The sequence below is a fragment of the Leptopilina boulardi genome, unplaced genomic scaffold (assembly GCF_019393585.1).
Source record: "Leptopilina boulardi isolate dan_hultmark-lab unplaced genomic scaffold, ZJU_Lbou_2.1 LbouV2_310, whole genome shotgun sequence".
NCBI lineage: Eukaryota > Metazoa > Arthropoda > Insecta > Hymenoptera > Figitidae > Leptopilina > Leptopilina boulardi.
Genome location: NW_026137875.1, coordinates 4,857,825 through 4,878,418, shown reverse-complemented (window position 1 = coordinate 4,878,418; position 20,594 = coordinate 4,857,825). Strand labels below are relative to the sequence as shown.

The 20,594-nt window shown below is 24.1% G+C and overlaps 3 protein-coding genes and 1 long non-coding RNA gene across 4 annotated transcripts in view; 2 read left to right on the top strand and 2 right to left on the bottom strand.

Moving 5' to 3' along the window:
• The window catches only part of LOC127283596 (retinol dehydrogenase 11), a 26,898-nt gene extending 6,304 nt beyond the window's left edge, over positions 1–20,594 (bottom strand). The window contains exons 1-3 of the mRNA XM_051308578.1: positions 20,467–20,594; positions 14,985–15,258; positions 11,263–11,502 (exon numbers count right to left, since the gene is read on the bottom strand). Of these exons, the coding sequence (XP_051164535.1) occupies positions 11,263–11,502; positions 14,985–15,258; positions 20,467–20,544 (592 nt within the window). The 5' untranslated portion in view covers positions 20,545–20,594. The remainder of the gene's footprint in view (positions 1–11,262; positions 11,503–14,984; positions 15,259–20,466) is intronic.
• Positions 2,197–20,594, top strand: part of LOC127283616 (uncharacterized) — a 98,635-nt gene continuing 80,237 nt past the window's right edge. Inside the window, exons 1-2 of the long non-coding RNA XR_007843378.1 lie at positions 2,197–2,771; positions 2,889–3,084. This is a non-coding gene — a long non-coding RNA (uncharacterized LOC127283616). The remainder of the gene's footprint in view (positions 2,772–2,888; positions 3,085–20,594) is intronic.
• On the top strand, positions 3,790–7,343 carry LOC127283571 (uncharacterized). Its single transcript, XM_051308538.1, has 2 exons — positions 3,790–3,875; positions 4,079–7,343. The coding sequence occupies exon 2, from the start codon at positions 4,184–4,186 to the stop codon at positions 6,308–6,310; it is 2,127 nt and encodes a 708-aa protein (XP_051164495.1). The 5' UTR covers positions 3,790–3,875; positions 4,079–4,183; the 3' UTR covers positions 6,311–7,343.
• On the bottom strand, positions 7,466–10,663 carry LOC127283608 (uncharacterized). Its single transcript, XM_051308599.1, has 3 exons — positions 10,304–10,663; positions 9,048–9,203; positions 7,466–8,678 (listed from the first exon to the last, which is right to left on the bottom strand). Exons 1-3 carry the CDS (start codon positions 10,404–10,406, stop codon positions 8,416–8,418), a joined length of 522 nt encoding a protein of 173 aa, XP_051164556.1. The 5' UTR covers positions 10,407–10,663; the 3' UTR covers positions 7,466–8,415.

Genomic DNA, 20,594 nt, shown 5'->3' with positions numbered 1-20,594 from the left:
ACAATAATTTTTCCACTTAATTAATTACTAATATATATATAGCCCTTATGTGTGTGTCTTTTTGTATATTTTCATTTATTTTCGTCTTATTTTTTATGATAGCTTTTTACTTCTATTGGGATGCTTTTTTCTTTAACTCTTTATTTTCTTATTTATTAATCTTCGAAGTAATTTAAGTAATTTGAATGTTTAAATGTCATAATTTCCAATTCAACGAATTTTTATTTGCAAAAACTGTTATTAGATAGAATTCTTGAAAATCCGAATTTTCATTTGTCCGAAAATTAAAATGGCTGAACAAACAATCGACAGAAAGATTTTGGCGTGAATTTATTGATCAAAAATTATTTTAAAAATTGTGATTCGTAAATTTAAAATTCATGTCAAAATCTTTCTGTCGATTTTTTTCTGGTATCCGATGTTTTTAATTTTATTTTAGCTTTATACTCAAAACTTGCTTGTCTTTTATTTATGTAGAGGTTTTTTGGCACGATAAGACTTGCTGGAGGAAGCAATGATCATCCATCGACACCAACTTTCCTCCAAATTTACAAAATTCTATCCATTTTTAGTCTCCTTAAACCTCCGAAATTAGGAAACTGCTCGGTGCAAGGAAATGCACCAACAAAGTCATTAATTACAATCGCAGAATTAAAAACTATTTATTCGTTTGATAATGAGGAAAAGAATGCGATTAAAAAAATTAAAGAAAGTTTAAATCTTGCACTTCGAGGAGTTGATTCCGATTTTGGGGATTTTGTTACAGCTGATGAGACTGACTTTTCCACTCCTATAATTTTGGATTGCCTAAATTTTTTTACAACCTCGTCAGTCTGCAAAGAATTAAAACCTTTTATAAAATGTAAATCCTGCTACACTGCTCTTTTTTCCGAATGCAATGAAAATTCGTGTGGTGGAAATGGCTTAATATACCCCAGTTCATTGATTTCTAAATTTATAAACAATTTAGAAAATCTTTACTTACAATATAAAGAGACTAATAATGTACTAGATTTAATCTTGCATGACATTTCTCGAAAAAAACTATCTCACTTTCCTTGCATGGAGCATGCTCTGGACATTTTGTCCTACATAACAAAAAAGTACCTTAGCATTAGAATGAGACAATATGCTCAACACATTAAAAAAAGGTCTAAAAAATTGACTTACAAGGTTCAAAAAAAATTGAGTAAATGTACATTCGAATGAACTAAAAATGTGCAATATAAAAATAAATTATATTTTAATGCAATTATTGTTGATGTTTATTTTTTCTCCTACTAAATGTTATGTATTGATAATGTGATATTGATAATATGAAAAGAATTAATAATTTTATATAATATTTTTCAAATCTTTCTTTAAATTTATTCACGGATATTAAATATTTCGTGCTGTGTAATTAATTTTTCTCAATTCTTGTTTAGGCATAATCAATTAATACGATTCTCATATTAATAAATCTTGTGTATAGACGATAACATATAATTTTCATACTTTATAGGAAAACTTTAACAATATTTAATGTAAAATAAATTTTATTAATATTATTTTATTTAGTTATTGTTATTTATATTTATTAAAAATTTTAATTTATGTACTGTAATACCGATTTTTTCAAGCAATAGATTTTTCTTGTAAATAATTTAAGTATTCAAGAAGTTTTACACTTCTAAAACCTAACGAATATTTTAAAATAATTGTATTTTTATTGTTTTATGATGACTCACAGATTTGGATTTAATATGTATAATTTTTAAACTTTTAAAATAATTATTAATAATATTTTTAAATTTAGTACATTCAAATCTGTAGAAATTCAGGTTTACGTGATAAGTAACGCCATCTACAACTCAGGCGTCAGAAAAGGTGCACTAGAACTATTGTCGATGCATCGGGGGTAGGAATTTATTCACTTAAAAATTCAGGTAAGTACAATTTCAGTTAAATGACAATTTTGTTAAATAAAAAAATTAGGATCTTTCACTTTACTCATAGAAGAGCAAATTAAAATGCATTTTATTTTTTACAATAAAAGAAAACAAAAAAGAAAAAAATATCCTTATTATTTTCAGGTATGTAAAAAAAGTAATAAAAATGGGGCCAAGTTAAAAAAAATTAATTTGTTTACAAAACATCGTTATTTTATGTAAAAAATTTTCTTTTTTTTGTTAACATATTTTGAAAGTCGATAAAAAACTGAAACATTTTTTAATCTTGGCAAAAATTCCTAAATTCAATACTTTTAGAGTTAGATGTCATTGAAATTAGGTTTACTTTGAGAAAACCTCGAAAAACCTAAATTTTTAAAAATTCATAAATCAAAAATTTGGACACTTATAAAAAAATACGTATACAACTTTTTTCTGCAACCGAAAAAAAAATATTTATCCGAATTCAAAATGTCACAGGTAAATTTCACGTGTAATTGCCTATATAATAAAGATCAGTGCGGGAAAGATGTATTTCAATTAGTTAGCAAAATATTTTGCTCATCGGAAACAAGCGCCGCCCGCCATCTAGTATCGTGCACCATTACTATACATCTATAATTGTATCATGGCGGATGCATTAAGAGAGGTTAGTGTTTGTCAGTATTTATTTATCATGATTTGCATAATATTTCATAACTCTTATATTTATTTGAATGATAAATTAGTGCATCTAATAATAATAATACTTGTATGCAATATAACTGAATATTTAATTATTTATATGTGTGTCAAATTTAAATTAATTTTTGATGAGAAGTAAAATTCGAACAGTGGAAGGTAAAAAACATAAAAACAAATTTATGTTATTTTGTCAAGTTGCAACTTGACTATTTCAACCATAATAAACACTTGGAAAGGGAATTTCCCATTGTTTGTTTTTTTTTTGGCTCACAGAGTATTAAGTGTCGGTCAGTGTTCATTGGTTTTCATGACGTTATATACATAATTAGCACGTAAACAATTTTTGGGTTTTATAAACAAGTAATAAATGTTATTTATTTATATTTATAAAACATTTAAAGATGAGTGACGTAAGAAGACTTCTTAAAAAAATTGTGTTTTGAAGAAGAAATTATTTCGACATTCGAAGGTGAGCTGATTCCAAAATTTTATCGCATGAATTTTATGTTAGGTTTATCGAATCGCATATCCTGCGAATGTTATACGCACGTTATACGTATTATCGTTAGTATAGGTTAGGAATAAAAATAAGCCAATCGATGTAAAACAATGCGGTGTATGTGTGTGTGTGCATTTAAAAGTTCATATCCTCGTCTATCCTCGAGATGAGAAAGAGATAAAACTTTGGCGTAGAATCTATTGGTGTTTCTGTCGTCATCTGTCACGACTGAACCACTTCGAATTTTTAGTATGGTTTTAACAAATTTCGAAATAATCTTTCCAAATTTTCATATAAATTTAGTAAATAACAAAGTGCGAGTCGGTTTAACTTACTTCTGGTTTTTCGTATAAATTTATCAATTTACGTAATAATAATTTCAATTTCTGGAATATATTTACTAAAAAGACTATTGGTAAAAATATGCCGATTTTCGTTATCAAACCCAAATGTTCCGCGTTTGAAAAAGAGAATACTAAAATTGTCTATCAGATTTATCAAATATTGCTACTAAATTTCTTTCCGTGTATGCTATCTTTTGGTCGAGCGCAGGCAATGCAATAATCGTGAGAAAATTATTTTTAAGAACCTTTTTAACTTGTTTTTAAAGATTTAAACATATATCAACTGCCAACAAAAAAAATAAAATTTTTATGATATAGTCAAACATGAAAAGCACATTAATATTTTCAGTTTAAAAGTAGTGACTCTACTAAAAGGGTATAGTTATTTGTTCTTCGCAAAGGATTAAACAATAGAAGGTAAAATTTAATCTTTCTTTCTTAAATAAAGTTTATCAAAATCTTTAATAAATATTTTGTAATATATATTGACGAATATTTATAAGAATAACTTCTTCTAAAAGAATTCGTAAAATAATTCTAGATGTATTTGCTAATAACTTAAAAATAATTCTTGTTTCATTAAATTAAAATTAAACATAGAATATATATGACTATTTCAGTTCTATTAACACAAAATCCAAGGTTAATAAAAGATCAATGTTATACAGTGTATAACTAAAAAAAGGAAAATATATTAAAGGAAATATAAATTGTATCAATATACAATGAATAGCACAACAATAATTGCTGAACATTCATCAAATTTTCAGCTTCTTCCTGTCTGTATTTTTTTTGGTATCACCTTTTATAAGCATGACCTAATTACACTGGGAGAAAAACATTTAAATCACCATCCACTGATTACTTTTTTTGAAAATATTAATAATTTCAACAATGAATTCGAGATGAAGCTTCAATTTTTGCAAAAAATGCTGAAAGAAAGTCAACCTTCTCAGGTTGACACAGATGATATACCTGATATGAAATACGTGGATGAAAAATATCAATACATCATTATGTCATCTATGTATTCCTTTGAAAGACAAATTTTCCAATTGAATATTAAAATATTTAACCGGGAAAATAATAAAATTTTCAAGATTCTTCAACAAAATTCTCAACGTTTTCCGACAAAAATCAACAATGAAGACAACTGTTTTTTTCACCTCAAGGAAAATTTGAATTTTTTAGTAACTAAAAGAATTTTTAAGAAATATATTTCACCAATATTTCAAGGAAAAAATTTACCTTTAGCCAACGCCTTTAATAACATCGAGATTTCACAAAGAGATTTGATAAATGCTGATATTACTGGAAATTCACAAATGGCAAGAAACATTCCCTATTCTTTGGATGACGATTTATACAATAGCTGGGTTATGTCACTACAACAATTTTGTCAAAAAGGAATGTCTGGTATAAGAAAAGATAAAGATATTTTGCAAAGAGTTCGAAAAAGTGTCGAGACAATTAATAATTATGAAGTCAGAAAATTAGAAACACAGGAAAATGAGAATAAGAAACAAATCATGTATTTTAGTGAAACAATATCAAGACTACATTTTGTTGATGTTTTAAAGAATTTGGAAGGAAAAGAGTTTTATTTTAATGATATTACTCAATTGATAGATATTAAGCCCAATTATGAAAATAATTCCAAGCAAAAGCCAAAAATTTACTTAAAGAATACAGAAATTCGTTATCACATCAAATTTAATTCTCAACATGGACTTGTCGATTTAGCAGCATTTCATGATAGTTTTAAAAACCAATACATTGTATTTCCAGAAGTTGTGTTCCTTGTAATAGTGACCAAAAAATTAAATGGAATTCTAGAAATGGAACTGGAGGAAAAGCCTACTACAATAGACGAATGGAAAAAGATTAGAAAACTTAAATATTTCACATTGACCTATAAAGAGGAAAATCAACTTAAAAGAATGGAAAGTATTGATAATGCTGCATACCTTATATCTTTAAATACGCCTTTACACAGATTAGATGAGATGAAAAAGTTTTTTAAAAAATATATTTTAAACATCGATGATGATACCAGTTCAGTTCCTACTTATGATAAGTTGTCAAAGGAAATTCAATCAGGTGATAATTATATTCCGCCAATATATGCAAAGTATAAAATAAAAAATAGTATTCTCGTTGATGATGTGCTATTTCAAAATACATTAAATAGGATTAATTATTTGAATGATGCATTGGAAATTATTAAAAATTTTTATAATAATGTTGATATAAAGAAAGTAGAACATGTGTTTAAAAAATATTGGACTACACCTGAAATTAAGGACTCAATCACTTTTACGGATTATTATATTATCTATTCAGTTATTTATGAAAATTCTGATTCAAGGTTTGATATTTTTAGAAGTAGTATTGCACTTTATAGAGTGGCTCTAAGATATTGTAATATGGAATTTATCAATAATCCAATTACGCTTTATCGTGTTGAGTATACGCCTATGGAGGAGTTTAAAAGATTATTAAATGTCGAAAAAGATGAAAAGTTATATTATGAAATAGACTATACATTTTATTACACTGAAGAACAAGCATTAGAAAATTGTCTAAATTGTAATAATTCTTTTGATGGAAAATTATTAATTCACAAAGTGATAATTAAAAACCAGGCTGGATTAATAGATTTAAGTCATATATTGAAAAAAGATTATCAAATACAATACTTATATTCTGAAGTGATAGATTTGAAGAAAGACAGGATGGAGGCGACGAAAATTAAAGGTGAAGATGTTATAAAACTAATAGAGTATGACGACAACCCAAAAGAGGAAAGAATGGTAAGACTAGTACAAATGATATATGATGTTCAACCATAATGAAAACTATAATCTAGAATCAGACGATGAGGATGATGATAATAATGAATTGAAATCATACTGTTATTTCTTTATCGTTCATAATAAATATGTGGCTTTTTCACAGCAAAAAGTAGGCAGCTTATTATAAAACACAATGGTTATCTCTTTTAAGATGTTTTTAAAAAATTATTAAAAACAAACAATATAAATATTTTTATTTACGCTTTTTTTCTTTCTCTGTAATTAATTCAAATTGCTTTCTTGCAAATGATTGTTTCGTATTTTATATTATTTCTTTTGTATTTGTATTACTACTGTAATTATAAATAATCTTGTTATTGGTATTTAAAGAAAAAATAATTCAATTTTGGCCATAATTTTAAATTATTTTTCAATATGTTAGGAATTCAAAAGTCAAAATTGAAAAAAAGGATTAATTTTATAAAAATAAACGGGAGCAAGTAAAAAATTTTTATTTGGGAAAACCTTTTTGGGCATTATAAAGTTCACAAAAAGCCTTGAAAAAAATTTATAAATTAATTATGTAAAAATTGTTTAGAATCTTTTCAATATTTTAACTTTCGCAAAACTATGATAAAATTATCAACGAACTTGAACTAAAGTAATAACATTTTTTATGCTAAAAATAAGAGATTACAGTTGGCTTTTTCGTTTAGAAAGAATATTTTTGTCGATAGTTTTCAAAGTTATACGTAAAACTGTTTAAAAATTTAATAATTTTTATTTAACAATTTTTAAGTCTTACGTAGGTTTTTCATTTTAGATTAATTTTCGAATTTCAATGTCATTCTTTGATTGATTTGACACGTGCCTGATGTTCTGAACGTTTAAATAAAAAAAAATTAATCTAATTTCACATTTTATTGTAAAATATTGCTTTCTGTATATATATATACAAATACCCATAAAACAATAGATAAATATTTGTGATGTAAAACAAGTCATTGGCATTTAATGTTCAACTTCAACTTATCATTTTTAAAACTTGCATGAAAGAAATTATTTTTTTTATTCAAAGCAAATATAATTTACTTGAATTAAATAAAGATATCCTTTTCACCGTGTCAGCACACATATGTTTGTCTCAGAGTTTTATAATTATTTATTTTTATTTCAAATAAAAATTATCTTCATAGTGTAAGTAAATTTTTATTTGTCTCAAATAAGATTTTTATTTAAACTAAATAAAAGTATTATATTAATATAATATTAATATATGTATTAATGCAAAAAAAAAACAAATATAAAAATTTTTACACAATTAAAATAATTACTGTGTCAAATCATGCCTAAAAAATCAAATTTGTCTCCTAGGTTTTCGATTTCGATGAAACTTTGGGAAAATGTAGTGAAATACATGCTAATGAAAAGTCAAAAAAGCGATTTTTGAAAATTTTGGGATTTACAGGACTTTTAAAATTTTTTTTGAAATTTTGAAAAATTTGTATCAAAAAAAACGAATCGATTTTAATGATTTTTTCAGGGAATACGTATTATTAGCTAACAATTTAAAAAAAAAATTTACAAAAAAAAATTTTTTTTTTTAAACAAAAAAAATTAAAAATTATTGTTTAAACAAATTTTTTTTTGATAAGCCTATCTTTAATTTTTTTCTAATATTGAAATTTCGATTCCTTAGGATCTCACGAGTATTTTCATCCCTTAATTAATATTAATTATTGCAACTTTGAAAGAAGCATAATTTTAGAAAGATTACACAATTAAAAAAGTAATTTACCTTTAAAAAAGGAATAAAATAATTCAAGTAAAGAAATAAAACAAGAAGAAATAAGAAAGTGATTTAGAAAAACTATTTGTTCTTTTTCTTTTGTATTTCGACAAGTCACGAAGAAGTCCGATCGCTTCTGCTCTGGATTCATTATTTTCTTTGTAGCGAGCCGCTGATTCCTCCTTCAACTGTTTTAGCCATTCTGGCTGGTTTGAATTTTTTGTTTTTGCCCTTTTTTATTGGTGGCTCGGCGACGCTTTTTTCATGAAATTCTTCGATTTCTGTGTCAATGCGTTTTTTAAATCCAGCAATGCTAGAAGCAGTTGATACTGGATTAATTTGAGGTTTACGTCCCAAAATTACGTGCATTTTATCAAAAAATTCCCAGTTTATAGGACCTTCGCCCGTTGAATTTTTTTTTAAAATTATTTTTATAAGTTCTATCCAATGATTTAAATTTTTCTCTATACTCAATCAACGATTTTTGTATATTTTTTGTGGCTAGAAACACACTAACTTTTTTCCAAAAATTTGGAGTTCCAATTTCAGCACTTCTTGATGCTTCAGTAACCTCTTTGTAGCTGTCTATTAAGGCTTCCACCTCTTTATCCTTCCATGTTCCAGAAGTTCTTTTAGCTGAATAAAAAGTATGGAATTTATAGTCATAATAATATTATTATTAATTAGTTGTAAATTGTTTTTTAAAAAAATATTAGAATTATTATTTTAAAAAAATAAAAATTAGAAAAATTGAAGAAGGTAAATATATATATAAGAAGTTTAATTTTTATAGGATCATCAGTAAAATTTCAAACAATAATTTTTTTAAATGTTTAAACTATTATTGTCGGGTAATTAGTCGAATATACCCGCACCTCTGAAAAATTCATTAATTTACCACTGACACTTTAATTATAATTTATTCAATGTTTTCATTAATAAATAATTCAATTTAATTTTTTTTCTTATTCTCGAGTTTTCTTACTATAAACAGTTTAAACTTACCCGACTCTCCCTTAGTGGATCCGCTGGATCCTGCGTACGGCTCGGGTATTTGATCATCAATTTGATGTTCGATATTATCATTATCTGAGTCATCTATGGAGGCATTAGTTAATTCCTCTATCTCTGTCGCAGACAAATATGCTAAATTATCAACACCTATAAAAATAATAACTTTATTTAAAACCTTTTTTCAGATTTTTTAAATTTCAGAAAATCACTTTACTTATTTTATAACTTTATTTTTAAATTAAATCTTTAAGTACATGAATTTTTTTCCAAAAATATGTGAAAAGAAGGTAATAAAAAAATCGTACAGGTTTATAGAATTGTCGTTTATAGAATAAGTGATCAAAAAAATTAATACAATTTTTATTGTAATAATAAAAGCATTAATGTAGGTTTCATTTAACGCGCTTTTTATTGAAGAGAATTCATATTTATCCAATTTCTACAAAAGGAAACTTTAATTTAATAAAATTGATCTTCAATCGAATTTCTATTTATTTGAATATTACATCTCATGAGAATTTTGTTGAATTAATATTTCTTAGAATACAAATTCTCCCTGATGAAAATTCTATAAGATAGGAATTATTTTAATATACATAATTATGTTATGATAAATTCTGTTGTATGGAAATTTAGTGAAGCTACATAAAAATTCTGTTACATAAAAATTTAGATAAATAAAAATTGTTATCTATGTATTCACTGAAGAAATTATATTTTTAAAAATATCTTCTCAGCGACTATAATCAAGAAAATTTCCCATGCATTTTATTCTTAAAGTTAGAATGTAATATTCTTAAAATAGAAGACAATTCATAAGTTACAAAATATTCTACAGACAAAAGAAAAAAAATACTTAATTTAAGGAATGTTTTTTATTTTAAGAATAAGATTCATGGGAAATATTCTTAAATAGGAGCCAACAAGATATTTTTAAAGTTAAAATATAATTTTCCCAGTGAAAATTCAGTTTAATATAAAATCTACTTTATAAAATTCTCTTAAATATATATTCGATAATTTTTCAATCAACACTGTAAAAATTCTTATAATTTCAATATGAAGAATATTTATGCATCCTTTTATGTTTAAAATTTTGATTATTTAATATTTCAATAAATTACAAATTGGATCATTCAAAAATTAAATTACAATTTAAATAATTGGTCATTTTTTATGGAAATAATTTGCGTCTCATTTATTACTAAAAAAAATTACAATTAAAAGATTTAATCGAGTGTACTTACCATTTCCGTATACCCTATATAAAGAATTATTTTCTTCATTGATGATATTGTTTCCATTGTCATCTGTCACTTCGGTTAAAATAAATCTATTTTCATCACTCATTTTTAATTATATATCAAATATCAATAAGTAAAAAATCACAATTTTAATTATGTGTTATACAAGACACGTGCATCTAGCGAGAGTGCCGGTAGCAGATATCAAATTTTAAATTAAAGCCCTATTCACATGTTGCAATTCACCATTTTTGATTAAAAATACTTGAGCATCACTATTGACACCGGGTGCTAACACCCATTGACTATCAAAAACACCCATATAAAAATAAATCATTTGCAATATAATATATATTATTTATAACAAGAATAATAATAATAAATAATTGTTTTTTTAAAAGATTTCACTAAGAGAAATATTTTGTTGACATATATTTGAGAAATATAAAATTTATTTTAAAAAAATAAAAATATATTTGATTCAGAGACTCGTAACTTTTTATTTGTTTTAAATAAAAAAAAATTATTTAGCACAAGTAAAATTTTATTTAGTGCATATATAAAATTTTTATTTAAGTAAAATAAAATTTTTTTAAAACAAATATTTATTTCGCTCTGAGACAAATATATCTTTTCTCTAAGTGTTGATAAAAACACTTGAATCAAATAAAGAAACTTAATTGTTATTTCATATTCACTCAGAAAAAAAATTTGTTTAAAACAACCAAATTTTGATTGAATCAACCAAAAGTTTATTTGACTCAATCAAATTCTTTCTTATCGTTCGAAAAATAGATTAAAATAAATTAAATGTTTATTTGAGTCAAAAAAATGTTTTTTTTAAATCAAATAAATGTTTATTTGAATCAAACAAATTTTGTTTGAAATAACTAATAAATTTAATACAAACAAAATGATAAATTTTTTGTTAAAAAAACAAACTTTTCTCTGAATATTCTTACCAATTAGGAGGTGAGTCAGAAGAAATGGTCCATAGTGATTAGTAGCCATTGTCATTTCCAAACCATCTTCGGTAATTTTTTTTCTAAATGTTTCAGCCGTACCTGCATTGTGTATTAAAACATGTAAACTTTTTTCTTCTTTATTAATTTGCTTTGCAAATTCACGTACTGATTGAAGAGACGATAAGTCTAGTTTACGAACAATTATATTCTCATTTTTCGTATCTTCTATTAATTCATCTGAAAAATTGAAAATATAAAAAAAATTTATTGAGTAATTATAAAAAAGTTGAGAGTATAAATAAGTTAATGTAATTTATATGATATACAATAATATTTTAACATTTCAAGAGAAAACAATTAATTTGGTTCAAGTCGATAATTAGTGCAATTAAATTTAAATGCGACTGATTGGGAAAGTATTATAATGAGTATATATATATATATATTGAATATGTCTTCAGGAAACAAAGCAACTTTGAAATATTTATGAAATAACGAATTAATTTGCAAATTGAAATTATTTTAACGTCTTAATTTTCTTTGCCTTAAATGGCTCAATGATTTATTTTTAAGTTTTTTCTTTTTTATATGTTTATTATTTATTATTATTATTATTATTATTAGTATTATTAATAGTATTAATTATTAATTTTTACATTTATTACAATTTATTTATTTTTAAGTCAGAAAATTATTTTATTAATAACTAGCAAAATTAAACGCGCGCAAGCTCGCCAAATTGAGTATTTCATTGTTTGTTATAAAGAAATTATAAAGATTAATATTATCAATAATAATTTAATTTATTAGAATATTATTACATATTAAATAATAATAATGAAAATTATATGCCTCGGATTATACGACTTTTTCCGACTTTTTTCAAAAATACGAAGTTTATCGAATTATTTTAATAACATGCGACATTTTTTTTTACATTTGAAAAAAATGTAAATAAAATACATTTTTTTAGTATAAAATGTAGATCTTCTTCAATTCAATTATTTAACAAATTTTGAACTAAAATGATTCATTACTAAATTAATTATTATTTTTAATAATTTTAATGAAATACCTATATCCCAAATTCAATTATATCAAAATTATTTTTCAATTAAAATTTTTATGAAATTTAACAATTGTTTATAATTTAAAAAAAAAAAATCACAATAAAATTGAATTATTTTTTAAAAATTTCAATTCAAAATAAACTAAAATTCAATTATTACCCGAAATTTTAATTCAAAATCAATTAAAAATCAACTAATTATCAAAAATTTTCAATTTAAAATTTAATTATTTACCAAGTTTTTAATTTAAAATGAAATAAAATTCAATTATTTTCTCAAATTTCTATTCAAAATTAATTATCCAAATTTTCAATCAAAAATGAACTTCAATTAAATTATTATCCAAAATTTCAATTAAAATTCAATTATTTCCCAAAAATTTTCAATTTAAAATGAAATCAAATTTCATTATTCTCAAAAATTTGAATTCAAAATTAATTGAATTTTCAATAATTTGAATTTAAAAAACTTCTAAAATTTAATTATTTCTAAAATTTTCCATCGAAAATGTTTTTTTTGAAATTTAATAATTTGAATTTAAAAAACTTCTAAAATTTAATTATTTGTAAAATTTTCCATCGAAAATGTTTTTTTTGAAATTTAATAATTTCAATTATAACTCTAAGGAAATTCAATTATTTTTAACTGTTTTAATAATATTCTTTGAAAATTCAACTATCTGAAACCATTTTTCAATTAAAAATGATTTTAAAATTATTGTATTTTGTCCGCATTTTCTAATAAATTTTTAGTTAAATCATCTAAAATTTTAATTACAAAACACTTAAAGTTTCAACTACTTTCAAAAATCTCAATTTTAAATCTTTGAAAATTCAATTAAATTTAAAAAATGTTTTCCAAAAATTGTTTGATAAATTACACAGGACCACAAAAATTTTTTTTAGAAAATATACATTGACGGGACTATGTGTTCTATACGTATTTTGACGTGCTGAATTCAAATCTGGGCCTACTTTTGACCCAGCACGTCACAGTTTCGAGATAAATGAAAAAATACACCAAAAAATCAATTTTTTTAATAATTATCGAACTTTTATAATGGGACGTATTTCGCTGATATTATTCTTCATATGACAGTTGAAAATTTCATAATTATTTGTAAGATTGACTCTTAATTGTTCCCTAAATATGTGAATGAAATTTAAAACCGTTAAATAATTAAGTAAAATGTAATTAAATGTATATATATTAAAAATATATGAAGAAGAGAAGTGATCATTAATTAGATAGTTTCTTTGGCTTTAAATGGTTTTTGAAGATAATAAAAATGACATGAATGCCATACAAACTTTTCTCGTTTAAAAACAAACATCTACGCTCTTTGAATATCGTGGAAAAAAGTGCTTTTTACTGATTTAATTGGTAAGTTTTACATTTTAAAAAATTTACAGAACAATTAGGAGTAAATTCTTACAAATATATATTATAAAATTTTCAACTGATCTGTGGAAAATTATCAGAGAAATACGTCCCTTTATAAAAGTTCAATAATTATAAAAAAAATTGATTTTTTGGTGTATTTTTTCATTTATCTCACAACTGTAACGTGCTGGGTCAAAAGTAGGCCCAGATTTGAATTCAGCGCGTCAAAATACGTATAGAACACATAGTCCGGTCAATGTATATTTTCCAAAAAAAAATTTTGTGGTCCTGTGTTATTTTTAGTTCTGTAAAATTTAATAATTGTTTGAAAATTAACAATATCTTTTGAAATTTAATTATTTCTAAAAATTTCAACTTTAACCCTTCGAAAAAGATTATTATTAAAAAAAAATTTTTATTTAAAAATCTGTAAAATATTTTTGTTAAAATAAAAAACAATTCCACTTTTTTTGGAATATAAATCGACCAAAACGACTTTTTGTGTCTTTAAGTTGATTCGAGGCCTGTGTTTTTATAATTAATATTTAATAGGTAATTGTTGGCCCCTGCTACCTTAAAAATTAATTTTTAAAAATAAATTTTTTTCAAATTACTATCTTTTATACGAATTTCCTGGCGCATCTTTTTTCTCAGCATAAATTTTTTGTATTTGTATACAATTTTTGAATCAATATACAACTTTAAAAAAAATTTCGTTGGTAAACGTTGTGTATACTTCAGCTTCGTGAATTGAATTTTCGAATTTGGAATTTTAAAGAAACTTATTCCGATATTTGGAAACACAATTATACAACTTTGGCAAAAATGAGAAAAAGAATTGTCAAAATTTGACACGTCATAAGATTACTATTCAAAAAAACACGTGAAATCAGAAAAGGCCAACTTCAAGTTAGGACAGAAGGACAGACCAAGCATTTTATTATTATATAATAATTATTCTTTAAATTTCTTCTAAAGAATTCATTAAAACTATAAAAGAAAAAAAAAATATGACAAAAAATCATTAAATTCACCAATGAAATTAGAATAAATTTCTTCTCGCTAAAAATTAGAGTTATTGATCAAATTATTTTTGCCTTTATAGAGAATGATTTTTATGTATGAGAAAGCACATAAATATTAGATAATAGAAAGCAGAGTAAATAATTTCAAATAAATTTCTCAGCTCGTTCGGCTACAATTGGTTAGTTAAGTAGAAAAGTTTAATGAGTTCTTATACATAAAATTAAAAATAATGTGAAAAACCTTTTAATTTTGTGGCATTCTTCACATTTCTACACGCCATAATAACGCGAGCACCACGTTTGGCAAGATCTTTGGCTGTTTCTTTTCCAATTCCAGAAGTGCAGCCAGTTATTATAACAGTTTTTCCATTCATTTTATTTTTACTCTTACAAACACCTAAACTGAAGTACAAATACAATTTTATTGCCGAGATGAATAAAAATGCCCCGCCAAAAATTACTGCAGCCGCCAAATAACAAAGGGTTGAGCAAGATATTATGCTCAGATTCATCATCTGTAACAAAAATTTATTTATTTTTTCAAAACTTGTAGTTAATTATTTATATGTCGGTGAAGGTTAAATCGTTAAAAAATATATTTTTTATGCAAATTATTATAATTATTTTATCTAAACAAAATTTTATAACATTTCTAGATCAAAATTTTAAAAAAAAATTTACTTTTTTTTCAGTTGAAAATTATATTTTTTATTTACTCTAAAATAATAATGAAATTAATTTATAATATAAAATTATTTTATAGGTAGGTATATATTAATGTGAACAAAAATCACAAATATTAATTATATCAGTATGAAGAAACAAATAAGAATTAATAAAAATCCAATAAATTTAAAATAATAACAATTTGAATTCAAATGAAATATATAAATAATTTTAATAAAATTTAAAATAACTAAAAGTTTAATACAAATTAAAATAATAAAAAAAATTTTTAAACGGTAAATATACGAATAAATTTAATGTTGGATTAAAAAACGGTAAATTTAAAAAGTACTTTGGAGTTACATTTAAAGTTTAGATTTTATCTGTCGTCTTTTATTTGAACATTGAATCTTATTAGTAACATAAATTTTTCCAAAATTATATGTCGTCGAGATACTATTTTTATCTTTTATCGTCACATAATTGTGCATATTTTGCAATAAATTTTCTCATTTTCCTAACGAACCTCAGTTATTACTTTTGCAAGGATTATTTATTTTTTTCTTTTGACAATCATTTTTCTTTATTTGTCCAGGATGAGCAATTTTGTTGCAACCCCATTAAGCAAAACCGGTTTTTATAATTTCTTGACAAATGAAATAGTGAGGGAAAAAATATTAAATTACCAAAGGACTCATTGAATGCAAATAGTTTAATTTGTTTTTAAATAATTAAATAAAAATTACATGAAATTTCTGTAAATAAATTACATTTTAATTGTATACAATGTCTTTTTACATTCTCATCATAATGATAAAGTATTACATTTGCCCGATTTTGACCAATATCTAATTCTTGTGAATCTCCACGTTTCAAGACATCCTGATGCCAAAAAAATAGGTTTTAAACAAATGTTTGTCTGTATGTATGTATGTATGTATGTATGTATGTATGTATGTATGTATGTCTGTATGTCTGTAGACAAAAAAGTTGTCTCGACGATAACTTGAGTAAATTTTAATTAATCGACCTCAAATTTGGTATACACTTTAAGTGTACCAAAATCTCGCCTGAGTTCGTTGGCCAGATGATTTCGTCAAAAATCAACAAAATTATTCAAATTTTGAGTTTTTAAAAATTTCAAAAATTCGCATTTTTCAAAAAAAAATTTTTTTTAATTTTTTTTCGAAAATTACGACTAAAAATAAACACTTTTTTCCTTTGACAATTTTTAATAGCGATTAAAACAAAAAAGTTATAGCACTTCTTTAAAAAAAGACAAAAAATGACAAAAACGGATGAAAAATGGGTAAAATGCAGAGCAAAATTACTTTATTTTGAAAAAATGTGTTCAAATATGTATTATTTCTTTTTAAACCACCTTCAATTAACATAAATTAAAGTAACTTACACATAAAATACCGAATTTTTTTTTTTTTTTTTTTTTTTTTTATATAAGTGAACCATTGCTATCCATTTCCAAAAATTGCAATTTTTTTCATAATGTTTCTGATTAGTTCATGTTGCACTGTTTTTACTAGAATATTGTAAGTTTTCGATTGCTAACTTTTGAATTTAGTGAACTTCTTTTATTTTTAGCCCTTTTTTTTATCTAACCCCTTGACAGTCCATGGCTCATATATATCCCAATAAAAAGACGTTCCGTTTTTGTGATTTTGAACGTATTTGTACACCTTTGAAGAAAATAGTAAATCTTTTTCTATTTAAGTATCAATGAGTACACTGTTGTTTTCGAGGTCCCTGAATTCGAATTTGAGGTTAGATTTAAAAAATCCAAAATGGCTGGCCCATCATAACGGAATAATTTAACATTGATTCGATTATTTTAAAATTCGGTTATTTTACTCATTAATTTTTTGCGTCCCAGTTTTAACCTATTTTGCCACCTTTTCTTTTAGCAACTTTCATCTCTAGATTTAAAGTTTTTGAAGCAGTATTCCTAAAACATTTTTTCCACTATAACGAAAGCATTGTGAAGTGAAACAAAAATAATAAGTGTTGCAGGCGAAATTATAAAGAATTATGAATTAACTAAGTAGAAACATTGATATTTTTTAAGAGAAAATTCATTTTTCAACAATCTTTTTAACAAATTTAAATAAATCTTTCTACTCCTTGGTGTGTAGGTCGCTCATTACGATTCTGAAGTCAGTTTTTAAAAATTCAAAATGGCGTATTGGAACATTTTTGACACCATATTTTTAGCATTTAAAGGTATTCTGAAGGGATAAGATTTGAAAAATTATAAAAACTGAACAAAAATTCTAAAAAAATCTTTTTTTTAATGCTTGTAAATTGTTTATTTAAAAATTTTCGGTTCTTTTAGTACACTATTTGAGAGAGCCTCAAATTACCTGTAAAAATTTCGTTAATAGGTTAATGCATGCCTCCTTTTCCTATTGTATGTTTCTAATTTTCGAGCGTGAAACGCGAGTGCCGTGATGAGAATGTTATCCTTAAAGTCAAAGTACTTTAAGAAAATGAAATTTAATTTATAAAAACCAAAAATTTCACTTATATAAATTGTACAAAAAAATTTTTATGAATAAAAACATGAGAGCAAAACCTCATATAATAAATTTGTTGCTTTAAAAAATGCTTTTACTTTAAAGTTCTTTTTTTTTAGTGTTTTTAAATTTTCAGTGCGATTCCAGGTGAGATTTTGACTTTTTCGGAGTAGGTTAACCGATTGCAATGAAACTTTGGAATTTTGTTATATATAGTAAGACTAATCTTGAACGTAAATTGCAGCTTAAAATATTTGTTAGTTTACGAGATTTGCAATAATAACAAAAAATTTTAAAGTGCTATATCTTCCGTTCTAATAATCGGATTGAGGTCTACTTTTTTTAAAATGTCAAGGAAAATGAGAGGAATAAATCTCTTTCAGAACAATTTTTTATAATTTTACAACTAAAAAAATTATTAAATAATAATTGAATAAATTTCACGCAACAATCTAAAATTCAATCACTCAAACGCTAAAATGATCTTACCTGTGTTTTCTTTAATGTTCCAAAGGAACATTAACGACATTGCGCACGCAGCATTCTCACGTAGCCAATTTAGTCCACGAATCACGTCAGCTAGTTATAGGAGAATGCTGCGTGCGCAATGACGTCTGCACGTCAACTAGCAGAAATCGCAATTGTTTATACACGTAAATTATTAAAATTAAATAAGTTAAACTCGCATTTTTTGTTATTATTGCAAATCTCGTAAACTAACAAATATTTTAAGCTGAAATTTACGTTAAAGATTAGTCTTACTATATATAACAAAATTCCAAAGTTTCATTGCAATCGGTTAACCTACTCCGAAAAAGTCAAAATCTCACCTGGAATCGCACTTCAATTAATTTTTTCTTTTACTCAATTGAAATTAGCTCAAAGCGGAATATCTTATTTTAGTAAATAATTTGGTTTGTCGATTTTCGTTAATTACAAAGACCTGGCCAATCCACGGCGCAATATTAAGGAACTAAGTTTGAACAGCTACAGTGCCGTCATTCTTCAGTGCCCGATAAAAAATTTATTCTAATACCTTTAAACCTTACCTATTTCTATAATTTAATTTAACGCATTTTAATAAAGACTATGAGTTGTTTCTAATAAATTTTTCAAAACAAATCGATTATATGAACATCCACTTTTAAAATAACTACTTTTTTACTTATTTTAACTCTGTGTGTAATTAATTTTATTCTTTTTAATAAAATAAATAAAAATAATTTCTTTCTTCTTGACATTTTACTTCAAAATTAATTAAATCAACTACAAAGTCTAAAACAACTACAAAATCTCATTCTACCAAATAGATTCTTGGGTCATTCAACTACTTTCTGGTAGTACAATTAATACAATTTTTAAATTTAATAGGAAAATTTTTGTATTACAGAGTGTAGTTAAAAAGTAATTAATGCTAATAGGTTTTGGATTGTAATAAACAAACAAAACGCGCGAAGCGCGTAATAATATCGGACCGCGAAGCGGGACGATTATCCTTCGCGCGCCCCGGGGCGCGCTCAAACTAGCGAGCGAAGCGAGCCCCTACGCGCGAAGCGCGTGATGAGAATGTGGCCGCCCCCGCAGGGGGCTGCCAGATTTTTTTTCATATTTTATTGTTAAAAAAATTTAATTAATTATTTTATAATATTTATAGTAAATTATTTAAATTATTAATTTTTAATTTAATTTAAATTCTTTTTTTAAACTTAAAATTATAAATTAATTAAATCAAAAGAAAATGGAATATTTTATAACAATTTTTTTAATTGGATAGAAATAAATTATTATTACAACCCAGACTTGAATATACACTCAGAATTAAAGAAAAAAAATATTTTTTAAAATAAATATTTATTTGTTGCGAATAAATTTTATTTGGTACAAACAGAAAATTTAATTTGCACAAAATATAATTTAATTTGTGCCAAATAAAATTTTTATTTATAACAAATAAATATTAATTTATCATTCAAGTCAAATGTATTTTTATTTAATTCAAAAATAAATTTATATTTTGGTTTGAATGAAAAATTTTTTCTCCTTTAAAATGGTGCTGAAGTTCATAATGTTTATAATTAACGATTTTTAAAGAAATACTTTTTGTAATGAAAAATTATATGAGTTATTATCTTAAAGATATTTTCAATGTTCATAAATTTATAATTTATAAATTTTATAATAAAATTATAAAAAAACATTTTGTTTAGATAAAACTTTTTATAATTAAATTTATAATTTTCCGTTTTAAAAAATAATTTATTTTTCTAATCGTTAATTATATATAAATATTGTGGACTTCAGCATTGTTTTTTAAACTTATTATAATTAATTTTGTAAAATTATGTAATTTTCATTTAACAAATACGTATTATTGAATATTAATTTATTATTAAATTTTTTCCTTTGTGTTATTATGAATTAATTTTTTTAAATTGTAGATATTATTAATTAAATTATTAATTAAATAATTTTTCTTTTTTAACAAAATTTTGACAGAGTTATAATAGATAAATTTTTTAAGTCACTTACTATTAAATAATGGGAAATATCTATTCTTTCATGAGTGCCAGAATTAAAATGAACTTTTGTATAGATGAGTAGCCGCATCAAGACTGAACTTCACTTACGGTACCAACCTGTCAAGTAACAGTTATTCC

Bases quoted from the DNA above. Each gene is read 5' to 3' on its own strand.
- LOC127283571 (XM_051308538.1), top strand. From the start codon at position 4,184: ATGAATAGCACAACAATAATTGCTGAACATTCATCAAATTTTCAGCTT.
- LOC127283608 (XM_051308599.1), bottom strand. From the start codon at position 10,406: ATGAGTGATGAAAATAGATTTATTTTAACCGAAGTGACAGATGACAAT. The intron at 9,204-10,303 runs GTAAGTACACTC...TTATTTTTATAG, and splicing joins ATATAGGGTATACGGAAATG to GTGTTGATAATTTAGCATAT. The intron at 8,679-9,047 runs GTAAGTTTAAAC...CTTTTTATTCAG, and splicing joins ATCCACTAAGGGAGAGTCGG to CTAAAAGAACTTCTGGAACA.